General features: G+C 45.0%; 11 protein-coding genes and 1 non-coding gene across 12 annotated transcripts; 3 read left to right on the forward strand and 9 right to left on the reverse strand.

The window, feature by feature from the left end:
- Positions 1 to 59: 59 nt before the first annotated feature.
- Positions 60 to 1,317, reverse strand: J056_003408 (Casein kinase II subunit beta-1; the record flags this gene model as incomplete). Its single annotated transcript, XM_009268631.1, has 7 exons — positions 60 to 487; positions 534 to 708; positions 757 to 866; positions 914 to 947; positions 994 to 1,085; positions 1,136 to 1,201; positions 1,248 to 1,317. 7 exons carry the CDS (start codon positions 1,315 to 1,317, stop codon positions 60 to 62), a joined length of 975 nt encoding a protein of 324 aa, XP_009266906.1.
- A 132-nt stretch (positions 1,318 to 1,449) lies between these two features.
- On the reverse strand, positions 1,450 to 2,267 carry J056_003409 (60S ribosomal protein L6; the record flags this gene model as incomplete). The annotated part of the gene is made up of 3 exons (XM_009268632.1): positions 1,450 to 1,461; positions 1,516 to 1,743; positions 1,791 to 2,267. 3 exons carry the CDS (start codon positions 2,265 to 2,267, stop codon positions 1,450 to 1,452), a joined length of 717 nt encoding a protein of 238 aa, XP_009266907.1.
- Positions 2,268 to 2,834: 567 nt separating this feature from the next.
- On the reverse strand, positions 2,835 to 2,939 carry J056_004978. Its single transcript has one exon. It is a non-coding gene; the product is annotated as a tRNA-Met (tRNA).
- Positions 2,940 to 3,706: 767 nt separating this feature from the next.
- Positions 3,707 to 7,129, reverse strand: J056_003410 (Protein phosphatase 1 regulatory subunit 37; the record flags this gene model as incomplete). Its single annotated transcript, XM_009268633.1, has 7 exons — positions 3,707 to 4,831; positions 4,880 to 5,014; positions 5,064 to 5,132; positions 5,178 to 5,803; positions 5,853 to 5,969; positions 6,018 to 6,174; positions 6,221 to 7,129. The coding sequence occupies 7 exons, from the start codon at positions 7,127 to 7,129 to the stop codon at positions 3,707 to 3,709; spliced, it is 3,138 nt and encodes a 1,045-aa protein (XP_009266908.1).
- Positions 7,130 to 9,576: 2,447 nt separating this feature from the next.
- J056_003411 (ATP-dependent DNA helicase srs2) lies at positions 9,577 to 12,932 on the reverse strand (the record flags this gene model as incomplete). The annotated part of the gene is made up of 13 exons (XM_009268634.1): positions 9,577 to 10,317; positions 10,372 to 10,635; positions 10,683 to 11,347; positions 11,394 to 11,564; positions 11,610 to 11,699; positions 11,750 to 11,800; positions 11,848 to 11,932; positions 11,981 to 12,121; positions 12,171 to 12,348; positions 12,397 to 12,496; positions 12,544 to 12,681; positions 12,726 to 12,806; positions 12,854 to 12,932. The coding sequence occupies 13 exons, from the start codon at positions 12,930 to 12,932 to the stop codon at positions 9,577 to 9,579; spliced, it is 2,784 nt and encodes a 927-aa protein (XP_009266909.1).
- Positions 12,933 to 12,988: 56 nt separating this feature from the next.
- J056_003412 (Pumilio-like proteiny domain family member 6) lies at positions 12,989 to 15,012 on the reverse strand (the record flags this gene model as incomplete). The annotated part of the gene is made up of 3 exons (XM_009268635.1): positions 12,989 to 13,380; positions 13,428 to 14,708; positions 14,757 to 15,012. 3 exons carry the CDS (start codon positions 15,010 to 15,012, stop codon positions 12,989 to 12,991), a joined length of 1,929 nt encoding a protein of 642 aa, XP_009266910.1.
- A 337-nt stretch (positions 15,013 to 15,349) lies between these two features.
- J056_003413 (uncharacterized protein) lies at positions 15,350 to 15,757 on the reverse strand (the record flags this gene model as incomplete). The annotated part of the gene is made up of 3 exons (XM_009268636.1): positions 15,350 to 15,438; positions 15,483 to 15,611; positions 15,658 to 15,757. 3 exons carry the CDS (start codon positions 15,755 to 15,757, stop codon positions 15,350 to 15,352), a joined length of 318 nt encoding a protein of 105 aa, XP_009266911.1.
- Positions 15,758 to 16,045: 288 nt separating this feature from the next.
- Positions 16,046 to 16,526, forward strand: J056_003414 (Proteasomal ubiquitin receptor ADRM1-like protein; the record flags this gene model as incomplete). Its single annotated transcript, XM_009268637.1, has 2 exons — positions 16,046 to 16,166; positions 16,222 to 16,526. The coding sequence occupies 2 exons, from the start codon at positions 16,046 to 16,048 to the stop codon at positions 16,524 to 16,526; spliced, it is 426 nt and encodes a 141-aa protein (XP_009266912.1).
- A 49-nt stretch (positions 16,527 to 16,575) lies between these two features.
- J056_003415 (Nuclear transcription factor Y subunit C-2) lies at positions 16,576 to 17,459 on the forward strand (the record flags this gene model as incomplete). Its single annotated transcript, XM_009268638.1, has 6 exons — positions 16,576 to 16,726; positions 16,773 to 16,780; positions 16,829 to 16,844; positions 16,892 to 16,921; positions 16,968 to 17,278; positions 17,343 to 17,459. The coding sequence occupies 6 exons, from the start codon at positions 16,576 to 16,578 to the stop codon at positions 17,457 to 17,459; spliced, it is 633 nt and encodes a 210-aa protein (XP_009266913.1).
- A 43-nt stretch (positions 17,460 to 17,502) lies between these two features.
- Positions 17,503 to 19,010, reverse strand: J056_003416 (Actin-related protein 10; the record flags this gene model as incomplete). Its single annotated transcript, XM_009268639.1, has 3 exons — positions 17,503 to 17,572; positions 17,628 to 18,817; positions 18,870 to 19,010. The coding sequence occupies 3 exons, from the start codon at positions 19,008 to 19,010 to the stop codon at positions 17,503 to 17,505; spliced, it is 1,401 nt and encodes a 466-aa protein (XP_009266914.1).
- A 79-nt stretch (positions 19,011 to 19,089) lies between these two features.
- Positions 19,090 to 24,208, reverse strand: J056_003417 (DNA repair protein rad16; the record flags this gene model as incomplete). The annotated part of the gene is made up of 20 exons (XM_009268640.1): positions 19,090 to 19,145; positions 19,193 to 19,275; positions 19,318 to 19,400; positions 19,448 to 19,641; positions 19,687 to 19,749; positions 19,797 to 19,832; positions 19,880 to 19,904; positions 19,955 to 19,967; positions 20,017 to 20,253; positions 20,310 to 20,358; positions 20,408 to 20,436; positions 20,484 to 20,695; positions 20,868 to 21,314; positions 21,363 to 21,623; positions 21,679 to 21,798; positions 21,849 to 21,986; positions 22,033 to 22,318; positions 22,371 to 23,608; positions 23,658 to 23,715; positions 23,763 to 24,208. The coding sequence occupies 20 exons, from the start codon at positions 24,206 to 24,208 to the stop codon at positions 19,090 to 19,092; spliced, it is 4,074 nt and encodes a 1,357-aa protein (XP_009266915.1).
- A 66-nt stretch (positions 24,209 to 24,274) lies between these two features.
- J056_003418 (uncharacterized protein) lies at positions 24,275 to 25,146 on the forward strand (the record flags this gene model as incomplete). The annotated part of the gene is made up of 2 exons (XM_009268641.1): positions 24,275 to 24,757; positions 24,811 to 25,146. The coding sequence occupies 2 exons, from the start codon at positions 24,275 to 24,277 to the stop codon at positions 25,144 to 25,146; spliced, it is 819 nt and encodes a 272-aa protein (XP_009266916.1).
- Between the last annotated feature and the right edge of the window lie 41 nt (positions 25,147 to 25,187).

Genomic DNA, 25,187 nt, shown 5'->3' on the forward strand with positions numbered 1-25,187 from the left:
AAATATATGTTATAATTATTCGGGTAAACAATAGTAAATAAAATGCAATGTGTAACATGTCAACTTGGTTGCTGTTGTGTCGCCTTCCCCTCTTCTTCCTCATCCGACTCACTGTGAATATCTTCATCGTCATCTTCATCAAACAGCTTGCCCTGCTTCTTCCATCTACCATCTCCCTGTACTCTGTTGAATTGTTGTATGCTTGAATTCTTAATACGGCCTTGATTATCAACAGAATCTAACTCTTTCTGAGATGTCGGTCTCATTCTCAGCCATTGCATACGAGGTCCTGATCTACTCTTTTCTGATATTCTGAAACCATATATCTTTGGTGTATATATCTTTGTAGCAGCTGGCTTGTAATGAGATTCAGCGATTGCTTGATAATCCACTGTGTCATCGTCGTTAACTGGTAGTACGATCGATGGTTGAAGATCCTTGTAGGTATGAAAAAGCAGATGAGGGAATGTAGTTCCGAAGAAAGAACCTTGGTGGGGCTGTGAGTGAAGTATTTAAGGACGCAATTAGCTCACCATCGACGCCTTGAAATCTAGAGCTTGGAGGTACGTAAATGTCCATGCAATTTGGACAGTATAGCTTCACTGTATCAACTCCTGGTGTATCTGACCTTCCGCATGGAACAACAGGACAAGACTGACAGCAGAACCGAGGGCAGAATCCAAAGTGACCATTTTCGTATTTTTCAACCTGTCTGGAGTTAGGATTGTTAGGGCGTAGCTGCTTCTAGTGGCATACCATTTGCTGCAAACCAACTCTTGTAAGTATGAATCTGGCGTGGATGAGTCCGTAAAGCATTTCAGCGCTGTGTTCGACTATGGATACATCTGGTATTTTTAAAGATTCTTCTAAAGTGGATTAGTATTGAGAAGAGAGCAGGTTTTATCACGCTCACCTGGTTCAACGTCCAGTATCATCTCTAGAGCTTCCTAGTATGGATTTAGATGTGTAGCAATACGTAAGAACCTGTATCACCTTATAAAATCCAACTATACCCGCTAATCCTGTCAAATTGAATTCGTCTTCGATAAAGTCCTCGGAAACTTCTGCAAAGTACTCGTGGCCAGCTGCTAAAGCATGAGGACTAGTACACCACACCGACGAACAATCTACGCACGTAATGAACAGAACCAGCTTATCCACGTTAAAGATGAAGTGCTCGTTGATTGCGGTGATGATGAATCTATGGCCATTTAGCTTGTTTTAACGTACCTGAATAGCGCTCCCACCATAAACAATGGATTCAGGATTATTCTCCTCTAAGATTTCCATCTCTTCATCTGCTCTCTCGCCGGCCATAGATATACCTAATCAAGGTGATAGTCGACGCGTACAAGAATTTTTAAAATATTCAAAACGACATTTAAAATAAATCACAGGCTTAAAATGAAGTATTTATGTGTAAATAAGTCTGCAATTAGTCATACACGCTTAGAACTTGAGCTAGAAAGGGTTCATGTTAGTAAGGCACTCTTTACCACCAAAAAAAAAACCTACTTCGTGTGGGAATTCACCACGTGAGAGACCGAATGAAGCGTTGAGGTACTTGGTGAGACCGTCGACCTTCTTGATCTCAGCAAGGATGGCCTTGTCGACATTCTTTTGCTCTTGGGCCTTCTCAGCAGGGTACTGCTTCTTCTCAACCTTGTCACCGAAGAATGCCTCTTCCTTGGTGGCGTTCTTGACGGCTGGCTTAGCGAAGTAAGCGTCGTTGAGCTTTGATGACTGTAATCTTGTAAGCGAGTGAGAATTTTATACCAACATCAACTCACGTCAACAGCACCAACGTTGACCTTGGTAGAGGTAGCGATAACGTAGGCTTGGTTAACGCGACGGAGAGGGACACCGTTGACCTTGAAAGGACCAGTGACGAGCAAGAGACCAGAGTTGAGTTGCTTGAGGAAGACGACTCTCTTTCCTCTGAAGCGACCAGCCAATAAGATCAAGACGGTTCCCGGGGTGATAGATTCACGCAGCTTGGTTGGACGTTGGGCCTTACGTGCCTTGGTTGGAACGGCAACATCCTCAGATGGGTAGAAAGCGCGAGCCTTGGTGGTTGGGACTTGACGTTGACCACCGTTCTTCGCGCCACCAACGGTCTTGGTCTTGGACTCAGCTTGAGCCTCCTTTTGAGGAGCAACACCCTTCTTTTGACCCTTGAAGAGACCACGCTTGGTGTAGAGTTGGGTGCGGGTGAGACGACCAACGTTCTTAGCGATAGGTCTTGATCTTTGTTGCAAGGAAACCATTTGGGTCGAAGATGAATGTAAGCCTACAAGCCACTTGTCGCCTCTTCTCATCTGATCAAATTTACTCAAAATTACAAAAAATTCCATAAACTTCAATATTCCCTATTTTATTGTGTTTATTTATTAATCACAGCCTATGCCCTCTATTGGCTGTGTTTTTTATCTACTTTCTGCTGTCTTCTGTGTCGTTGCAGATATGTACACGATACACACACTGCAACTACACAGATATCTATGTAAATTATAGCATACTTATATTCACAGCCGTAATATTAAGCTTATTTGGTACTTCTCCCTCTCTATCCACCTATTTTGTATGTCTTCTCTAATCTAACAGCGACGGTATAGCTTATGCAAAAGCGTGCATTCAAAACTTAATACAACTACAAGAGAGTTTTAAATGTATTTTACTACCCCAGGATCCTTTCGCCAGAAGTCAAACCATTTCTGACATGCTATCATAATCTGGCTAGAAACGACCAAAAATGTTAAAAATACTTTTCTAAAGCTAATCGGTGTAATGTGCAAATAAAAAAAGTTGACACTGATGCCAAAGTCAAAAATCTATGCTTCGGGGCGGAATCGAACCACCATTTCGGGATTTCGCCAATGTAGATTGGCTCATAGCGATAAACTATGAGACCCATGTACTAACCGTTATACTACCGAAGCTCTTAATTCTTCATCTGCAAGTACAAAGTCATATCTTATCGCTTATAAGAGCCAACTTACAATCTAACTAGGACTGTCTGATTCTTGAGAACAAAAGAAGGTATGTCTCCTTTTTTTGGCTGTCGTAGAGCTCTAACAGACAATGATCTCACAAATTGAGTCATTGGCGCACCACAATCTGGAAATAAGGACAGCCTTCGATAATTTGAAGAAATTTATTTCTGTGATAACATTGCTGCATGCATATTCCCTTTGGGAATGTCCTTCCTAAGCCTTCACAGCACGAACGTTCAGCAGCTTTAAAGGCGCCTTATTTTAATGAGAAGTATGATAAAGTCGTTTTAAGCATGCTAAACTATTTGGCTGGCTATTCTACCTCATAACAGCCAAAGTGACTACTCGGTTTACTCATCGACTCTCAAACACGCAACAACAGTGCGTGTTTCGGAAACAAAATACGTTTGGTAGTGGTATAATATTTATGCAGAATACACGAAACTTGAATGATTAATTAAGTAGTTTAACGAAGGAGTGGCGTGTCTTGTAGGTCGTGGGCCGTGAGTTGTGTTTCGATTTTAGTGTTTAACGTTCAGGGCTAGTCCAAGTGTCAGTTGATGAATTATATGCAAAAAAAAAAAAAAAAAGATCAGGTGGAAACGGTTGGTATGTTGTAAGTGTCTTGAGAAGCTTGCTGTTACGCAGCAACTCAACGTTATTAAACCCGAGCGCTAGTGTAACAGTGAAAAAAAAAGTCAAAATATCCAAATTTAAGATGAGCGGGGAGGTGCCTCAGGTTTAGGCGAAGTGGGAGACTTGGGTGAAGTCGATGGCAGCTCAGTCTCGAGTATTTCCTTCCTGAGTGCCTCACCATCTTCTTCACTCTCGATGCGCTCCTCGTTGAGAAAAGCAATACCTTTCCTGAATATCTCACCCTCTTCAAACAACTGACTGCGACCAAGATCTGACGTCGGACTCTTCACTTCTTCGCCATTCAAAGCAGGTTTCGGCGTCGACTCATCATCCTGCTTATCTATTTCAGTGCTAATTTCTAGCTTAGGCTTTGGTGGTAATTGCTTCAAACTCCCACCTTCACCACCGATGGATGTAGACTCTGGGTCAGCGTCGGTCTCAACATCCGAGTCATCAGATCCCATAATTTGAAATTGGGGATTAGACATCTCATCATTGAGACTCAAACTTCTAGCTCTGTTGTGATTTGACTTTTTCGGCTGCAAAAATGCTGCACCCTGAGCCTGTTGACGTGCCAATATTGCATTCTGCTCTGACAACTTCACAGAATCCTCGATACGTCCGTTTAAGCCGGCAAGCTGATCATTCAGACTGAGAGCAAGGTTAATTTCATTCTCGTTCTCAATCAACTCCTCTCCGATCAACTCCATCAACCGATCTTTCAATGCCTTCACTTCGAGACGACGTTCGTGAATGTAGGTCTGAAGCGCTGCCAGCTTGTCTTCATTTCCAGGCTCTTTTTCCCGTTCATCGAATATCTCTGTGAAGATTTTGAGTATTTCTTGCGATACGACTAGCGTCTCCTGCGGTGTCTGGTTCCACACACGTGCTCGCGCTATACCTTCCGGACTCTCGGCTGCTGCTACGACTGCTGCCGTGGACTGCTGTACCTCAGCCTCTTGCAGTTTCTTCGCTAAGACTGAGCGCTGGATTGGTCCGAAAAGATTCTTTGATTTGCCCGATTTCTCCTGCGCTGCTTCCGTGTTACGGATGCATGACTGCAGTATATCTTGACTGAGGTTCGCCATGTCAGGGTCGTTGATTGGTATGCTAATGTCGAGACATCTGATTGAGTTATTCATTTTCACGGCGACAGAGAGTGCGAGCAAGCCCGACATAGTGAGATTATTGTCGGTGAGATCCTTTACACGGTCAGTAACATACTCAGCCGTACAAAGAAAGCTACCCACCACATGTAGCAGTGTTTTGGCTTCAGGGAGAAACTCGGCTAAAGCGATTGCACCTTCAGATTGCAACTGTGTGTCTGCAAGGAACAACCTCTTCATGTTCGAGTTGACCGCGAAGGATGTCCGCAGTGATGTGATCTAGGCGACGTTAGTTTTTTTTTTTTTTTGGTAAAAGTAGGTCCCTTACGCCATCTGCCTCAGGACCACAGCAAGGATTTTTGCTCAAATCGAGTGTTTCTAGAGTTGTATTATGTTTCTAGGCTTCAATTAGCATAATCTAACACCAACATTCGTTGCTCACCAATGCTTCAGAAATTGATAAGAGACCCCTATAATCAATCCTGTTCTCGCTCAGGTTGAGCACCTTGAGTGTCTTGTTACGCTTCAGTACAGTAGCAATATAATTGACGCTGGAGCGAATATCATTCCCTTTAAGATCAAGGGTGATCAAACCACTGCCAATATCAACTCTCGGCTGTGGGGGTACTTCCACCTTGTCTTGTGAATCTTCAAGACGTCGTGAGATGAAGTGGCTCTCGATATTTCCGTCTTGACTGTCCTCCTTCTGACCTGTCTGCTCATTATGCTGAATACTTGGAATTATGCGCGTGGTCACACTGCCAGATGGACTTGATATGACAGGTGTCTCCTTCTCATCGTCCTCTAGTTTACTGCGCTGCCTGAAGTTGAAATTCTGGAGGAATGACATGCTATTTCTGTAACTGTTGTTCCTATTCGTGGCAAGGTCAGGTCGCCGTGGTGCTTGGGGAGGAGATGATTTGCTGAAAGGGTCACTGCTTAGCGATTCAGTGGTCGAAGGGTCGACGTAGTCTTTGAGCATCAATGCGAGCGAGACGACGCCGTTGCTGGATATCTTATTGCGTCGGAGCGAAAGATGCATTAATGCAGAGTTCTTCATCCCCTGCGCTGTTATGTAATTGGTTAAATTGAGCTAGACTCTCCAACGCAAACCCACCTATGGCTTCTAATGCACCAGATTTAAACGTACACCCCTCCAAACGGACGGTGCTGATATTGCTATGGGTGTATTGACTGTATCGCAAGAGCGCGGGCGAGGGGATGAGAGGTTGGTCTTGGGCGTGTGAGCTATGAGCTATTAAGGCTATCATATCATGCCCACCTTTATCATGCTCCTGATGCTGATCCTGCACCCGCTGCTGGCGTTCTTCATCTTTCAGTTCCTCTTTTTCGGGTCTAGCAAGAGCAGACATGAGCATTTCGGCGCTCTTCTTATCAAATATATTCTCCGACAAGTCAATATAAGTGAGGTGTTGTGCCTATGCATCAAATCAGCAAGTGTGAACCATCTAATAACTAACCCACCCTCTTCATAAACATAGACAGTAATTTCCACCCCTTCTCCTTGATCATCTTGTTATTGGCAATACTAAGCCAGGGCAGTTCTGCCGAGATAAGAAGAGCATGCAGCACCGGCTTCAACGACTCATCAACCAACCCTATATCTTCGAGAATGAGCCGTTGGAGTCCCCACCGTATGCTGAGAACATCAGCAAGCGGCTCTAAGTTCTCCTTGAACAGATGCACACCTGAGAGATCGAGTGTACGGCCTGATTCGCGCATAAGCGCGGCTGAACGCAGCTGTTCAATGATCTCGGCGCGTGGAATCTCCTCGCGCAATCTGCAGGCATCCCTGTAAATTTGAATGAGTTGCGCGCCTTCGTCTGCGGTCCAATAGGAGAAGTCGTGAACACTATCGGTGTGTCTGTATTCGGCCTCGACTTGGGCGCGATGGGCGCGAGAGTCAGCAGGAGGAAGTGCCGCGTGAATGGGGTATGTAACAGACATGCTTGGGACGTGGAAGCTAACTCGCTTAATTGATTCGTGGGGTGGATGATGAGTAGCTGTGGGCTGTGAGGCATGTGTGGGTGGTGCGCTTGTATTTTCTGTAGGCGTAACCTGCTGCTGCAGCTTATTAGGGATAGACTTTGCAGTGTCTATCGCCTCTGCTGGTCCTTCAGATAGGAGCTTCTTGAAACCGCCCCAGAAAGTGCTGTCCTGTGAATTATGGTGGCTCTGTTGCGGCTGCGGTTTTGGCTGTGGCTGTTGCTGCAAATGCTCATCGTCGCCTGCTCTGCTCAACTTCTCGAACAAGTCGTTGATGGGATTCAAGGTGAAGGGGAAACGCGACGACGGTGGTGGTGGGCTCTTGAGGATACCTTTCTTTGGAATTTGCTTATTCGCCGGAGTATTTTCATTATTTATCCCGCTCATATCTGCATTCGGCGCTGCTTTAAACCTTCTCAATCGATGATCCTCGCTGTGTTTCATCAAAAGACATTTCATGACAACTATTCAAAAAATTCTAACAAATACATCAAACGTATGCTATCCTGTTCTCCCAGGCATATCGCATAGTGAACGGCTCCTTGGCGAACTCTGCGCTGGACACTGGCAGCACCGTTGGACACACTCCACTTATTGACTTATATGTGGAGTGTGTCTAACGACAAAGGTACCTTAAGTTTTCTTCCGTCTTAATTTGTACAAGGACTCGCTATCAACGTCGTAGGCTCTCGAAAAGCTCAAATATCTAAGCTTTCGTTTGGTTGGCGGAGTATAGCGAGAATGATAGCAATTAGATCATTGCAACAAATTGTCTCTCAACTTGGCTGATTTCTCGTGCTTTTTTTATCGTAATTGGTGATGTCAGCGAACATGAGCGAGATTTAATCAGGGCTGAACGTCCAAAAGATTATACAACCACAACATTAATATTGTCTTCAAATCTGCGCTCATTTCTACCACCGACGCGTACCTTATGTTCTCGAAACATAATCTACACCTACAGAGCTGATGAAGATAGTTACGATGATACAAATGAGGTGGGTAAAGATAGCTCGCGATACACCGGTAAGAACGAATATGAGTATTATGATTGAATGGGTCTCTTCATCTACTTGTCTTTATGTTTCTTAAAAACTTTTCTCGCTCTTCGATAAGCATTAATTGTAGCCACGTCGCACTATAAAACTGTGTACCTTTGATATCTCATCGAGTTCATGTCTCTCTAGCAGCGTGTGCGAATTTATCAAAATGAGATATGCCGATACACTGTCTCAGTATCTCAAACATCAGCTTGAAATGAGTCCAAGTAATATATGCTAAAATTCATGCAAATGATACTCCAACGACTCCTGTGAAACAATGTCCGAATTTGAAATCTGAAATTGATCGTCACTTGGGCCTCGGAGAATTAAGCATGATCCATGCTCATTCCCTTTCTTATAGCAGCTGTTGCTGCTTTTAGTGCTACGAACAGCCCAATGAGTCATTTATATCTCTGTATCAGTTTTTGAGGTGATCAACGCAGCTCAGCAATTACTCAATTACTCAATTACTTTGATTTCAGCGCTTGTGCATGTATAATGTACACAACAATGCTTTATCTCTCACTGTCATCTTTCTATGGCGTGCTCAGCACAGAAGCTCTTCGATCTTTGGGCCGAAGATGTCACGCTCAAGAACGAGTGCGTCATTCTACCTCGAGGACGTCAAAGTGTGTAGTGATGAATCTTTCGGTAGATAATAGCTAGCTAACAGTTATGTCGATATGCTCGCAATTATTAGTCTTTTACAGCGCGCTATATCGTTTAAATAGTTTTGGTCTGTTGCAGAAAGAATAATTTGATATTTCTTAGGTTACTTTCATACTATTCTGATTTCTGCGATTCTTAGCGCAGCTTTATCAACATCTAAACCCCATTAATTGAATTCTCGTAATTCACTGGTCACAACTCAAACCCCTGATTTCACAGTTGGGCTGACCCCTACTTTTCTTTGCATGAATTGTCTTCAATAGTGTTTCAATTACTCGTAATGACAACAATTTTTCCCTGGAGCCAGCATCGAGTCCTGTGGACGCCAAGTGTCGGAAAACGTAAATCGCGTCTCGAAGCGTGGATACTTGAGATATCTGGGTGCTTGTGGTCTCTATAAGTCAGCATTACTTACTTCTATCATTGAAGCGTGTCAAATCATCCGCTTCTATCCTAAAACGTGCTCTCTCTAAAGTAATGTCGATTGCAACTTCCGAACACCTACAAGGCGCAATTGGAAGCTCAGGGATGTAGTTATGTCAAAATATTGTTGAGCTCATTTAGGGCTAATTATCAACCTTTTTTATTTGGACATCATCAAAACTCGTAAATCAGCCATCTGAGATGGAGATAGGTGGGAGCGGAGAAATTCAACTCTGTGGATATTGGGCGGAGAGTTGAGATGGGAATATGACTAGAATGATAAAGATGCTATGAAATGTATGATGTCGTTACATTGTTCAAATTGTCACTATATGGTATCCCTGCGTTCGTCTTCTCACTTACTTGGTTATTTGCAGGGTTCCTTGAGCAGATTTAATTCAAAAAAATGATTCATGCTACTGCAAGCACTTATTAGTCTTCAAAGAAGTATTCAAATCATCCTGTCTTTTCACAATCACATCTTGAAGTCATCAGATGCAGAGACGAGTTCCGGATCGAGCGTTTTGGAGGTGCAACCGGGTTAATGAATTTGTTATCATACCCAAGCACTCAGCAATGTACCAAAACTACTTAAAAGTTGCTACTATATATTAAATATTATATACAAATACAGTCAAAACGTTTATAAACAAGAAACAACTTCAATCAAGCATTGTGCAATAAGTCAAGCAATTTCTGCTAAGTACGTGGCTTTTTCGGAGGCTTCGCATCACCAGAATCACCACTGCCATCAATACCACTATCAGGTAAAAGGCCCTTCAGGCTGTCCTTCCACTTGTCGGCGCCTTGTTGAAAAGACTGCAAGTTGGTAGATCTAAAGTGACTAGCGGCCTTGTCGAGAATTTCAACATCTGGATCTGTCTTGTACCTCTTCATGCTGTTGCCACTGGCTTCCACCTCAGCTTTCACTTCTTTACTGGCTGGTGCTGGTGGTACTGCTGGACGTGGTGGATTGAATGGCTTAATGTCTGAGTGCACCTTTCTTCTTGTTGTTGCAGTTCTATTGCTGCCGCCAGCACCACCACTAGCAATACTACCACCACTACCAGTTTTGAATGGATTATTTAATGTCTCGTGGGAAAGTTGTTGGACCAAATTATTCGACTTGGGCGCCCTGAATCTCTGGTAAGAATTGTTGTATCCCTTTCCTCTTCCATACCTCGATCTATAATCATATCTGTCGTAGCCATCAGGATCATATTCATGATAGCCGTTGTAGTCATTTCCTTCACCATCAATATTCCTCAGCCTTTCATTCTGCTTCATCTGCTGCTCCCTCAATTTGTCGACTTTGAATGCTTCCTCAAATTCATTTATAGCAGCTTTGAGATCCTCCTTGTTTGGATAATCGAGGTTGAGTATGGAGAGCAATTGACTGCGCAGCTTATCATCAATTAGCATAATATCATCTTGATAGCACTGTAAAGTTGGTATGTGAGCGTAGATAACATGAAAATAAACAATCAAACCCACTTCAAGATTTCTGGCAAACTTAAGGAAATCTGAGAGGCATCTATCTTTCATTGATCCTGCTACCAATCTAGAACGAGCGTGCGAAATGTTCAGCACGGCCTGTGCACGAGTCATTCCAACATAGAGCAGTCGTCTCTCTTCTCTAACTTGATCTTCCGTGTCTGCTTTAAAGAAGGGTATTACGCCTGATTCTACAGCTGGCATAAATACCACAGGCCACTCCAAACCTTTTGCGCTGTGGATTGTTGATATTGTCACTTTTCCCTTTAAATTACATTAGAATACGCCATCTGAAATTCCGCCACACTCACCAAAGCCTCATCAACATCCGCCTCAGTGTTGAAACTGACATCTAAAGAAGAGACCTCCAAAAATTTACCCAGTCTAGCAAAGTTTTGATCCTTGACTGAATCAAACTCTTCATCTGGTTTGAATAGTGTGCCTTGATTGAAGTCATCATCAATGGTGGCAGCGAACGACAAAAGTTCCTTGAGGTTCTCCACTCTCGAGTTTACTTCTCTCTCACTCGAACAGGACACCTTCAAGTAACTTTCGTACTCAATATCAGCTATCAACTTCTCTACTATACTTTTGAGTGGTTTACCATTGCGTAGTGCTTGACGGCTTTCATCTAGTGGATAAACGAACGCATCAAGCTTTTTCCAAGATGCCTTCCAGCCTTTGACTTTTTCCTCATTTATTAAACCGTCGAGAAGCATTGTGAATGGCGGCAATATTGCCTTTGATGATATATCTACTATGTCTTCAACACTCTTTGGACCCATTCCACGCTTTGGTACGTTGATCGATCTTTTTAGAGCTGGGGTATGACTTGGGTTTATCAGCAACGTCAGATAGGACATTATGTCTTTGATTTCAGAACGGTCAAAGAATTTTGTACCTGCAAGAACTCTGACCGGGATGCGCATTTTGTTTAGTTGTGATTCTATCGTACGAGATAAGGCATTGAAGCGTACTTTTGCTAGTTAGTGATGGTATAAAGCATTTCCTTATCTACTCACGCAGGATTACGAAGTCTTCATATCTCAGCTTGTTTCCTGAGTATGCAATTTGTCTCTTGATCTCTTTGGCAATCCAGTACGCTTCACTGTCTCCATCAAAGAACTCCTTGAGCGTCACCGGGGATCCTTCTGGATGATCAGTTTTAAGTTCCTTCTCTGGTCTTGTCTTATCTGTTATCATGTTAAAAAAAGTAATAACTCACGTATACTTCTTACCTTGAGACATTACAGACATTGCAGCCTTGACAATAGCACCAGAAGATCTGTAAGTCTGTTCCAAGTAAATTTCGGATGTGTTTTGGAAATCTTAAGTGGTGTTATGGTTGAGTGTATTAGTGGCTTGCAGCGATACTCACCTTTCTTCATTTTCTGCAAATTGCCAATCTCTGCAGCTCTCCACCCATAGACTGGTTATGATGTTAGAGGAGGCGTGACGCATGGAATACAAACGCACTACTCTGATCTGGATCACCAACGATACTGACATAGTCATTGCGAGACATCAACCTCATCAAATCGTATTGTACTGTGTTGGTGTCCTTTTTTTTTGATATGAGCGAAAACAAGACAGCTCATCAACAACGCACTTGAAATTCATCAACGAGCATGACACGTATGTTGCTTTTGGCGTTAGGGACTTGCTCGAAAACGCGACAACCTTCAATCAAGAGATCATCAAAGTCGAGACAATTGAATTTATCGAGCTTCTTCTGATATTCCTCGTAAACCTGAGCGAAATGAGTTAGCGGGTGGTGTTAGAAAAAGGTAAAGACGCACATAAGCAACTTGTTTGAGCTGCTTTTTCTCAAACTTATCAGTTGTTGCTTCGGCTATATCCTCTAGGTCATCTGGACCGATACGCTTAGCTTTATACCAAGATATTTTGTTGCGGGAGTAGTCAGCGAGACCTTTGAGCCCACTATCCTCTTTACAAACTTGAGCAACGACATCCTTGCTGTGTTTGTGAGAGACTGAAAACGTTTCAGACAAAATCAAGACGCACGAATCACTTGCATCGATGATGGACCAATCTTTGGTCATTGGAGGGTCGAGAAACTTGCCATAGATCTTTATATACCTGATGCAGACAGAGTGAAATGTTCCTTTGTATTTGTGAGCGGTGTAATAGCTGCATATGATCCAAACAAACCCATTATCAGGCCTTCTACTTTCTTTGGATCGATGAGCTTCTTCAGGCGCTCTTTCATTTCCTTTGCCGCTTTGTTTGTGAAAGTGACTGCAACGATGTTGCTAGGAAGGATATTGTGCTCGAGGATCATGTGCGCGACTATCGCCTGTTAGCTGGTATAATTTTAGCTGAATCCCACCTACTCCTCGTCGTCAGCACGCGAGTTTTACCTGAACCGGGTCCTGCAAGGATCTGGAGTGATGAATACGGCTCGTGAAGCACGGCTGGTGAAGTATTTAATGTAGAATTAAGATATAAATCTCATTCACACCTTGGCATTGTGCTGCATTTAATCCATTCAAGTAGTTTGGCTTTGTGTCCTTAACATCCTTTGTATCGCCGCCACCCATGGATGATAAGAGGTAAGAAGGAAGAAACAGCAAATAAATTATGCATTAATATAATTCTAATCAAGTTTATCAAGTTTCTCTAACAGAACCCCATTCCCTTTAGCTTCAGAATGTTTGATTTCATCGCGTTGAGGACCATCAAACTCATTCACTATTTCCTCTTTAATACTATCCAATCCGTTAGCAACAACAGCCTCAACAAGTTCAGCGATAATGAATGTACCCGATGACTTGGCCAGCTTCACTGCGTGCGATTGAATAGCCTTCCACAACTTCTCAGCCGATTGCTTGGACAGTTCCGGATCAGTTACCACGACTTTCTTTTCATTCTTGTCGAATTTTCCACCTTGTAATAGAGTCTTGTAAACTCTAGAAGCAGGGGTGAAATCCAAGACGTCGTTGCTGGTTTCAATCAACCCAGCTAATGCATCCAATGCTCTACTTTTATCTAGTCAATGTGATTAGCTGCAGTGTAAGCAATATCACTACACTCACCTCCTATAGTGTAGAGCATTATGTCAGTCAAGATCAAACTACCACCAGCATCCATGATCAACTTTCTTGGCAACTCCTCAACGACCTTCAATAGATCACCACTCGATGCTTTGATAATTTCACCTCTTCTAGTGTTGAAATCCTTCTTGGAAGTCTTCTTCAACGCTTCATCTGTCTCTGCAATTGTGGCGATGAATGCCGGTGTGAAATGTTTCGTTGATCTTGGTGTGGTGAGGTAATGTAATGATCTCCTGCCATTTTTATCGAATGCAATTTCTTCAGCAGCTTTCGTTATTGGAGAAATAATAGACTGGCTCAATGCTTTGGTATCGTCTACAGCATCTAATGCGGTGAAGAGCACAAATTGAGCTTGATCATCCGTAGCCATCTTTCCTATGTGTGGTCTCATGATTCTAAGTATCATTTTACGTTCTTTTGCTGATGTTGTTGCAATAAACTCTCTAACAGCTCTCGATCCATCTCTTGTGTGTACTATTTCTGGAAGGACTTCATTGCAATCTTCCAGCAAAGACTTGCGCTTCTTGTCGGCTTCAACTTGGTCGTAAACCAGGTCTAATGCACTCATGTATTCCCATAGTGCTCTATGAACGATGGAATGAGACACTGCACCTTTGTCTGAGTGCTCGAAAATGGATTGCAGAGTGTTGCGCACGTTATCCATCATCATTTCACGCTTAGATTGGTTTTGTTCTGTGAGAAGATCCTTAAGAACTTTACCTTTCTTGCTTTCGTCATCGTTGAAGAGTGAGAACTCTTTGCCGTAGAAATCACGAACGAGAGCTTGACGATCTACTGCATTAGCGTAGAGAGCGAAAGCATCCTCAATCACGCCAGATGCGTACTTGTGGAGTAATAGCTTGGGGACGTTACCGTGGAAGGAAGCAAGAATCTTTGGTCTGAATGTAGGGCAGTATCTGATGAGCTTAGTGAGAAGGAAATTAGCGTATTTGTCTTGTGCTAGCTTTAAGTAGCTTCCTTCTAGTTCATGTGCTACCAATTCCCTCTCCTTGCGACCACCGTGCTTTACGATAGACTGGATAATGCGGCTAGCGTCGTGTTTAAAGATGACATCCTTTACATGACCAGTAACCACATCAACCAGAGAATCAAGGTGCTTCTTGCGCTCTTCTTTTGTTAAATTCTTGCTCTGCCTGACCATTTCCCAATGAACTTTAGCCTGTGCGACGATTTCTGAGTGTGGCTTGTGCGCTTTTCTCATTGCAGCCTTCTCCTTTGACTCTGCGTGCATTTTTTTATTGCCTGAGAATGGCTGTGAGAGGATTAGTGGTGTGTACAGGTTCTACTCACTGGCAGCCTTGTCAGCGTCTGGTAAAGGCTCTTCACGGTCCATTTCTTCATCCTCCTCTCCTTCAGACGCAGCTGGAACTTCCTCATATCCATCCTCTTCCTCCTCCTCGTCTTGGTCGTCGCTGTCGTCCTTGACTGGAGCTGAGCCTGTAATTGGCGCCTTCCTTTTAGCAGGAGCTTCTTCAGCCTTGTTAAAGCTTGGTTTACTGCGCTTGTTTTTGTTTTCGCTGCGCTCGTTCGCTGCTCGCTTCACCATTTAGTTGAGTGTGTTTTGTGATAAGAGAGGTGCACACGGTGAAGTGAATTCATCATACAAATTTTATCTTAACGGGATTATTTTGTGGGTTGTGTGGGGGGGGAGCTAGCTATACTCAACAAGTTCTAATTACGCTTGCTCTGGGTCAATATGATTTTAAGTCTATCAAAATTTTCATCAAAGACTTTACTGAGATTTGAAGATGGTTTAACAATCGCTTAGACTCAATAAATGGAGTCAGTACAATTTTCAGGCAAAACCGTTAAAATAATGAGGGAATCAACCGAGACATATATTAATCAGTACATTAAAGTTCACGGGGAATACAAGTAACACCTTAGATAAGTGGGATTGGGGTGCAGTTGATACCAACGAGACCATCATCCTCTACATCCTCACAACAGGTTGGAGTGTTCTTGCACTCATCTACGGGATGTCAATTGTGATATAAAACAAACGCGTTTACTCACCTTCGATAGCAACACCGATTAACAATGGGATCTGAGTACATTGAATGGCAACTTGGTCGAGGATATCGCCAGTGTGGAGGAGGCCAGATTCTTCACCGGTTGACTTTTGAACCTTCTTGTTAGTGTCGCCTTGGCAGGGTGAGTTGGTGGAAAGCTATAGATTTCTTATACGTACAACATGAGAGCTTGCCGGTGTTACATGAGCCAGTCTTTGAAGTCCAGCCAGCGGAGGCGGTGGCAGCGAGGGCGGTAGCGAAGATGGTTTGAGCGATCATTGTGAAAACTGGAGAAGAAGAGTTGTAAGGAGCATAGGAGAAAGAGGGGGAGTATTTATAGTATAAATTTAGTCTGCATTCCAAGTTTAGTGGGGTTTTGAATGAAAATATTCAAATATTCAAAACATTCCAAATTGGCAGAGGAATGAATGGGGAGAGATACACAAACATATGAGATACACGAAATTATACAGATAAAGATACGCGCAGGTATACAGATTGGTATGAATGAAATATAATGTGCAAACACGCTCACACTCCCCTTACACCGCAACTAATAACGTCAGAATGTCACTCGTGGTTTTGAGAGCAGGCAGAGGATTTAGAGTGGGAGAATCGCAGAGAGTTGAATTTATGCCAGATAAGGGACAGATAGAGGTGGATGTACAAGACGGTTTAGCTAGATTCTGTAGGTGGTGGTGTATTAAATGATATAAAGGGCTAGACTGACGCGATATACCAAGGCTGGAGAACACGCGCTACTGCGAGCTTAGAAGAGGAGCTGATGCTTTTCCCGCACGACAGCAAACTCGAGCGTGTCCACGAGGAGCCAACAGGAAGAACATTCAAGCTGACGTTTGAATCGAGCCAGGCGGTGCATTTCTTCTACCTCCAGAGTGAGCGCAGTGATGTGTACAAGGATAAGCTGGTAGACACGGTGAACGCCATCATCAATGACCCAGAAAACGCTGCTAGTCTCCCAAAGCTGCCGACGGAAGCGTCAATCAGGGAGAACAGCGCACAGCCCCAATCCATGGAGACCGATTGAATTGTAAAGGAAATGAATTTGAATTGATTGTTCGCTTGTAGCCTCCATCATGTCGCTCATACGCTCTGGACAAACGCTCGACGAGTTCCTGTCCAGCTTCTGGACAAGCCACCTCCGCGAAATCGAGAACGAAGACAGCGATTTCAAGAAGCACGACTTGCCGCTGGCGAGGATAAAGAAGGTGATGAAGTCTGATCCCTGTGAGTTGAGTGGTTTGCTGTTGAAAGTATTTAAACCATTTGAAAGCGGTGAAAGTGAGTTTGTTTGGTTGGCGTGGATAAGCTGATCCGTTGTGCTGCCAGATGATTTCTGGTGAAGGTGGGGGATGTCGTCCGTGTATTGAGCACACTCTAACGCCCAATCAGCTCCAATACTCTTCTCCAAGGCTTGTGAGAGTGCGTCGATCAATCTCATCGGCCTTGCTCACTCACGCACCCGCAGTCTTCATCTCAGAGCTCACTTGCAGAGCGTGGCTTGTCGCCGAATCAAACAAGCGCAGAACTCTCCAGAGATCTGACGTCGCTGGCGCCGTTGAGCTCTCTGATCAGTTCGATTTCCTTATCGACATACTACCACGCGGCGAAGAGGCCAACAAGAGGAGTAAAAGTAAGGCTGCAGAGGCGGATGTGGAGCGGGAGCACGAAGAGCAAGAGCAGGAGCAGGATCAGGAGCAAGAGCGAGACCAAGAACAGGAATATGAGCAAAATCAGCCGCAACACCAGGAACACAATCAAAATGACGTCACTTTGAGCGTGAGTTATCATCTATACATGCAAATAAATACTCAGACACAGCATTATATTACACTAACTTCAGTACTCGGACCATTCCAATGATCCAGCTCCTTCTGGCTACTTGCAATACGATACTGATTTCCTACTCGACATGATAGGCAGCTCACCCAACAACGCCCAGCAAACAGAGCAGAGATGAGTTTGCTTCGCCATTTGCCATCTACTACCTGCCGCCTGTACAACTAATGTATCTCACGCTCCAAACTCTCGAAATCCTCTTTGTGTATCTCTGCAGCCGACACCCTAACAGCGCTGCGAGGGGGGTTGGTTAGCCATCTGAGAGTGATACAATCGCTGCGCCACTCACCCTGCCAAGCTACCGCCGACCCAAGCATAGCAAGCCGGATTCCAAGCGGGAGCTTTGTTTGCTTTGCCACCTTTGCCACCTTTGCCTGCTTTGCCAGTTGGCTGGCTACCACGCGGCATCGGGTCGTTGATGACCTCGAACGACGTACTCAGACTGCTGAGATCATTGAGATGAGTGGCTGTGCGTGTTGTGCGTTGCAACAGAGCGCGTGTCTCATCGCCAAGTCGCCGCCTGAAGCCGACTATGGACGCTGTACCCCCGACGACTAGACAGCTCGCGCTCAGCTCTCTTCGCAGATCAATCGGTAGCGCTTGCATGCACTTCACCACGCACTCAGGTATGCTTGGCTCGTCTATGTCGCCACGACTCTCAAGCAACTCCTCTACCGCCCTCGCTCTCACCCAGCCCGGTATAAATACCACTCCGCGCCCGTGGCTTGTTTGGATCTTGACTGCTATCTGATTAGCGTTTTTGTTATCATTATCATTAGCATTAGATGGTTTATCCGTCTCGCTATCAATTCCACTTTCATTTTCAGTTCCCGACTCAGCCAAGAGTGCCCGACACTTAACATCCTCAATCCAGGCATCAGTGACTGCCTCGTGCGGCACATTGCCTGGTGGGGGCTGGCCGGCAGCGTTAGAGAGCTGGTTGGTGGAAAGGGCAGGGTAGTAAACACCATGAGCGAGCACGAGGTTACGCAAGTGGTTCGTTAGCCGCTTTCCCGCGAGTGGGGAAGAGACAGTGAGGGGTAGCATAGGTCTAGCCGCGTACACAGCCGACACGACAGTCTGCAGATAGCCCACATCCACGACCAGACCTGTCGTCCTCCCCGCCGCCATAAGCGCCGCGAGTGTGGCTGGTGTGAATGACACGGCTGTTACTTGCATGCTAGTGAAGAGTGCACCCATTATAGCCCGCCGCACTGGTGTGCTGAGCAAGTCATTCTCGAGTATTATAACCCGACGTTGCTTGGGATCGACTTGAAGGTGGGTGTAGTAGATTTCGCGGAAGGCGTCGAGAAGCCCTAGCTCATTCTGCACCCCATTCAAATCCCAAAGCCCTCCTTCCACCTCTACCGTTATACTCTCGCGCGGACTGGCTTCCCCGCTGAAACCAACCTTTATCACCCTCGAGCCTGGGTCAATCACTATCTTTGATTCCGTCCCGTAGACTGAATGGCGGGTTGACTTGTTGCGTATATCCCCCGTCAGCGCGTACTTGGCTGTGGCTTTCACTCACGGTGAGATACGCGGGACTGTGCCCCATCGGCGTCGCTGGCTGCTTCAATGAAATTGGCGTAGAGAACCCGAACGGCAGCCCTGCACCACTGCCAGTCGATCTGTGTTTCACCGGCGTCAACGGCGGTCTGGGAGTGCTCATGAGCGTAGATGGAAGACAAGTAGAAATGAAAATAAAGAAATGAAAATATAGATTACAATCGTTAGCAGCGTAATCAACGCTAATGTCTACCCGTCAAAGCATCGTATTTGCTCAAGCACGAGTACCATTGGTAGTCTGTCTCAGGTTAGCGTGTTGAGGAATAGACTAAATACTCCACTCACCAATATTATCACTTGGATCACAATAGCAGCGTCCTAAAGAAGCGTCGCCTTGTGGGCAGTGTTGGAATGGCTGGTGGCGGTATCTGCAAATATTAAGACACGCAGCTTCGCGTAAGCTAACTCACCCAAAATCTTCGAAAAAGTGAATTTGATCTGGTCTAGAGAATAAAGCAGCAGCTATAGAGTGCACCGGTGCATCCCCCCAGCGCTAAAAGCTAATGTCAGCTCATTTTCTCGCTGAGGAACACCACTGACCTCATAGTAGAAACCACCTGCTTGATCGAGGTAGTCGAAGAAGGCCTTATATGCAGGTGATCTCCACAGATTAAGATTGGCTATCTCAAAGTTGCTCCAGAAGTGGCAGCGGTTGTATGACTCTCCAGAGTCATCCGAGAGGAATTTCATAGCGTTATCCTTTGGAATGTGCTCGGGATGATCGCGGATAAAGTCTGGTGTGTGTCAGTTGAGTAGTTAAACAGCCACATTACACCCACCCTTCACAGTCTGCCAAAGTGAAGGTATGGTTTCTTCATATTCCAAGAGAGAGACAGTGAAGCCTAAGAGTGCTGTGAGTGGAAATGAGCATGAGTCTTTGGATACCCACCGTAGTTAATATCGTTTTCTGCAACGAATTTGAATGCTATTGAGGTGATAAGAACTGGTTTAAACCACCACTCAGCAACTCACGGTCATAATCAACGTCGCAGTAGAGCTAAAACGTGTCAACAATGCTTAAAGAAACCTCTAAAGACCTGTACGAACACTAATATCTGGTCTGATAGTTTTCTGTAAGCAAAGGGCCATATTAAACACGCGTAACCCACTCAACGCGCCAATAATAATCAAAGTTATTAAGCAGAGGATGTCTCCAGAAGAAACCAGAGTTGAATCTGCACATGTTTCTATAAGGTACTGAATTAGCGTAAGGCACGACGCCAAGTTTCTCCATATTGTGTCTGTTCTCAGCAGCTAAAGTCTCGTTGATGAAGCTAGGCTGATTCCAGTGATCACTGGGGATAGTACCGTAGTGACAATGTGAACTAGCGAGTGCCTGTGTGTGACTGTGCTGTTTGTAAGCCACAAATGGGCACATTTACGCTGTAGTACTTTAACACACGCTTTGAATTCATCGTTGAAAGGTTTATCATTGAGGAATACCCATTCGTCTAAGAAGCACGTGAGCTGGACAGCCTCATCACCACGCACTCCACTCACAGCCAAACTTGCTATTGAATCTGTCCTCGCTTTGGGTGGCGTTAGATGCCTTTTCGAAGCAGCTGTAAAAACGCACACCGCTCTCATTGATGGCAGGAACGAATAGAGATCTGAATTCCTCGCTAAAACGACAAACGCAGCTTTTTGAAGATCTTTGGGATCCAAACCGTTGGTGTTGCTCAGTGGGGGGCGGTGATAAGAAGATTTGTGATCCTTGTTGTTTAATCGAAGTATTCTTGGTGTGTATTGCGTAGGCTGGGTGATGGACAGCAGCAGCACCAGCGAAATCTAAAGCTGTTTCAATGAAATACACAGCGCATACGCTCCCCCTACCACTCCTGTAACTATCAGCAATCCCGCTCTCCAAAGGCGGTGCATTATGATGACGGTGGTTAAGGAACGTTGAATTTCCGCGTGAAAATATTCATCTATTTTTTTATTTTTTTATTCATTTATTCACAGTTTGATTTATGAAACCATAAAGCGCATTCCCCTGATCTACTCCCAATATATCCCTCATATCTTTGTTTGTCATGTCCACCAAATGACGTATTGAGTTTACTTTGTTGGGTATATATTGGTAATTCTTCCCTGAAACTCCAGGCATGCTCTTCATCACTTCCACTGGCGTCATTGTCCAATTCTCTTCAATCAGATCCTCCAGTCCCGCTTCATCCGTACCCACACCGCTCGCTTTCTCCACATCCGGCTCTTCCCTCTGTACCTTAAGATCGCTAAATATCTCTGCTGTCTGTCTCGGCGACGACGACCATATGATCCGAAGCCGAGGAAACGATATCGTCAGCATTACTAGTCTTGATTGGAATATCTCTGTGGGTGATGTACCCGTTATACGCGTCTTTTGAGCTGCAGCGGGGTGTAAATTCTTTTTAGATTCCGCTATTGTCTGTATTTATCGTCAGTCACGTGTCTGCCCGCACACCTCATTCCCTACCTCTAGTGAGAACGACCGGTTTTCCTCAAATTCGATCAGTAGTATAGGTGTCTTATAGTATGTGCTCATGTATTCACACTGTGTGAACAGTCTACCCGATTGGAATGACTGGTTCAGATCTGTTAAACTCTTGCGCTCGACTACCATCGTAGGATCCAAGACATAGTCTCCAACTGTAAGCGTTGTAGGCTGCACGTCAAAGTTAGCTGAATGAAGTATACCTGGCAGCGATGATCTGAACTCTCGAACATCAACCACTACCTGTGTGTGTGTAAGCAGTGGAAAGCTGGTGCATTATCTCTCGCCGCGCGCTTACTATTGGCTGCTTATCGCCGACTACTTGCTGGCCACCCGCTACACGCGCCGACAGAGCACTCAAGTAGTGGTCAGTCCCTGCCCGCGTCGACTCCTTCTCAAACAGAGGCAGGAGCATTGTCTGCAGTTGAAAAATTTAGTTATCGAAAACCCACTCATTCCAAAACCCACAGATTTCTCGCGGATCAGTCTCTCAAAAGCATCCTTTTCTTTACGCAACCCAGATAAATACCTCTGCTCCTCCACCGACGCATTGTACAGCAAGAAGTACAGTCTAATGTCGATGTGAGGGTTGGATGATTTGTAAACCTAAACCAAGTAAGCTAAATTACCCCACTATACCCCTTCAACTCACCTCAACTCTCCTAACGAATGCCGGATCAGGATCATACATAACGATGAACTTTGGTTTGATTTCATCCAGGAGCGCATCGTCATCATCACCTCTATAAGCCCTGATGAGCAAAGTATCCTCCTCCTCCATCAATCCGTACTCGTCATTATCATCATGCGGCCATATTTCATTAACATCTGTTGTAAGAAGCCATTGAGGGAGGTTATCGAAAAAATCGTAATCTTCATCGTCATCCTCGTCTGAGAGCTCTATCACTTCCTTATCTTTGCCAGACCTCTGAGATTGACTGTGAGAATGTGTTAGATGAAGATAACGCTGAGAAATGCCAATTCACCTACAACTGTGCAATTTGCTTTGCTTCTGCTTCAAGCGGCGATTCAGCATTCGCGTCTAAATTGTTGTGTGTCTTGCGCGATGACGCGACGGATGCCATAACAGATCCTCCACGCACGCGTCGTCTGTTGTGACCATACGCGGTAGCTCCTTCATTTCTCCTAAATTGCTCCTTCCTCTGCAAGGCGGCAGAAGTGGCCTGAGAATTGCCTTGCTCAACTGCATTCTTGTCGCTAGACGATGAATTTTTGGACGGACTGCCAGCATTTGTGTTAGCAACATTGCTCTGCGCATTAAACTTCATATTGGTTGACATTATTCCCACATTTGCCTTGAATTTCTCGAGGTGATCTCTCAGCAACCTCTTCATCATCTTAGGTGCCTTTTTCTTTAAATGTGTTGAATGTGTTTTGCTATTATCATCTTCGCATTGACTGAGGTACTCTGTTAGCTGTATGACTGTCCTATTAGTCCCGCACATGATCAGAGTCATGTTATTCTCGCTCTGCGTTAGACCCTTGTTAAATTGTATGTTGTTGTCTATCTCTGCCAGTATCTCTGTCAACACTCCCCATTTCGGCTGTTCTTCTAGGACCGGAACTATGTTGGGCGGCAGCCACGACGCTCCACCTCCACGACCGTTCTCGACCACTTTGTATGTCCGCTCTTTAGCTACACTGAAGATAGCATCGGCTGGGTCGAGATACAGCCAATGTGACGGAGTTTTGTTACCTGTACTCGAACTCTTATATTCATTCAGGTTGGATTGATAGATAGATTCGAGCAATTCTTCAAACTCGACACACGAATAGTTGAGCAGGAATGAGAGAAGATTGCGCAGTGTGCTAAGATCTTCAATCAGTCGCTTAGTTTTTGGTTTGATGAGGTGCCAGACGGGCAGTAGCTGCATCTTTATAATCTTGTCAAAACTCCTGAACAGGGCGTTATCAACGGTGAAGTCATCAATATCGAGATTTGCGACATTGCCCTTCTTGATTTCCTGTATTGTAGCATCCATACACTGCAGGATAGAGTGCTGTAAGTTGAGCATAGACTTTGTCAGCGATGGGTATAGTTCTACGACGTCAGCCTTGCGTTTGTCGAGATCTTCCTGGATAGTTTCGTGGAAACGCGGCCATATCCAGACCTTCCTGAGACCCAAAGAACGTAAAACAGTCTGCAGTGGCGAGACGCCGCTAGCAAAGAGCTCAGGGTTGTCTGAGAATGCCTTAAGAAAGCCCTCCTGGAAGTTGCAGGTGAGATAAGGAGTTTTTCACAGTGAAACCGCTCACCTTGTTATACTTGCGGTAAATTCTAGTAATGAAGGTCTCGAGCGAGGTTGGTGTGACTCTGGGAGGGTTGAGTGATAGTTCCACACAGTCCAGCATAATACCCACTGTTCTGCGTGTAAAATCACCATACCAGAAATAAGATGTACGGGTATGGTTCCATTGAGCATGTCGACGACGAGGATTCGCGAGGTGACAGACACTAAGCCACCCTCCTTATACAACTCCTCCCTCTGCTTACTGATCATATCAAAATTGACAACTCTGAGGCCTGGTTTGGCCACGCCCATCGTGCCGAGTAGATCGCCAATGCCGTCTTCCTCTGGTGAATCTGCGTTAAGCAAGAGAACCAATCTGCGTGGATCAGATTGGAGAGTGAGGAACGAGCACACGACACGCCTCAGTCCCAAGCCTCTAGCGAGGATCAACAGACCAGATTCGCAGGGATCGAGGTCCTGGGTGGAAGTGTCTGATGGATCTGGTGTTGCCGTGTCTGGTGTTCCTGGAATTAGCTGCCGCAGAATCTCCCGGTGAAATCTCAATGGGAGTTCCATCAATGATGACGTAACGAGACCAAGTCCAGTGGCGATAAGAAATTTATTTTTTGCGCGCACGCCACCATGCCACCAAAATTCCCAAATAAATCTGTGCACTATCTGCGGCTGAATGGGAATGCTGTGATGCAGTGTATCGTTTACTTGGACAATAAGCACCTCGAATGGTTCAGCCGCAGAATCCTCGAGTGCGTCATACGCGATATCCGGAAGCTGTACATGCCCAAGCTGTTGGCAGAGTTGCAAAGTGGCAAGGCTGAGCTAGACACGTACAGGAACCAGGGCTATCAATTTGCCTACTACTTCAAACCCACGCGCGACAAGCAGGGCGTTGTGAGCAAGGCCCACCAAATGACGTACATTCCTTCGTCTAAGCGTACAGTGCGACAGAAGCCTGAGCCAAGGCGTAATCAATCTGGTGAGACTGCAGAAGAGCTATTTGTCGATGACGACGGTGACGACTATGACGACGCTCAATTCGAAGAGAAACCAAAACCCAAGGTCAACACAAGCTACAAAATGAACAAACTCTTCTCAAAGACACTTTGCGTGAGTGAAGTGGCTAGCAATACAGCGCACAATATCTGACACGCGCTATCCAGATTATCATAGAACCATTCCCTTCGCTGGAAGAGTCGCATGTGGAGGGGACGATGCATCCACCCATTATGCCATCGCCATCGTCTCCTCCGCAGGGTGATATGCCAGGCGACACACATATACCAGACTCACTCGCAGATCCAGAAGATATCAAACCAGACATCAACACAATCAGCAACAGCAGTCCTCAACTCCCCTCTTCTACTCAGGCACTTTTCAACGACTTCAACTTGAACAATCCTGGCAGCTCCCTCTCCTTTTCGCAGATGGTCCAGAATGACCATTTCGGCGATAGGGTTGCTGAAATTGATGAGGAGAATGATGTAATGTATGAGTGATTCTACTACTTCAGGCTTTGTCTCGACGAAGACTTGGCCAG

This window comes from Wallemia ichthyophaga (genome assembly GCF_000400465.1).
Source record: "Wallemia ichthyophaga EXF-994 unplaced genomic scaffold scaffold4, whole genome shotgun sequence".
NCBI lineage: Eukaryota > Fungi > Basidiomycota > Wallemiomycetes > Wallemiales > Wallemiaceae > Wallemia > Wallemia ichthyophaga.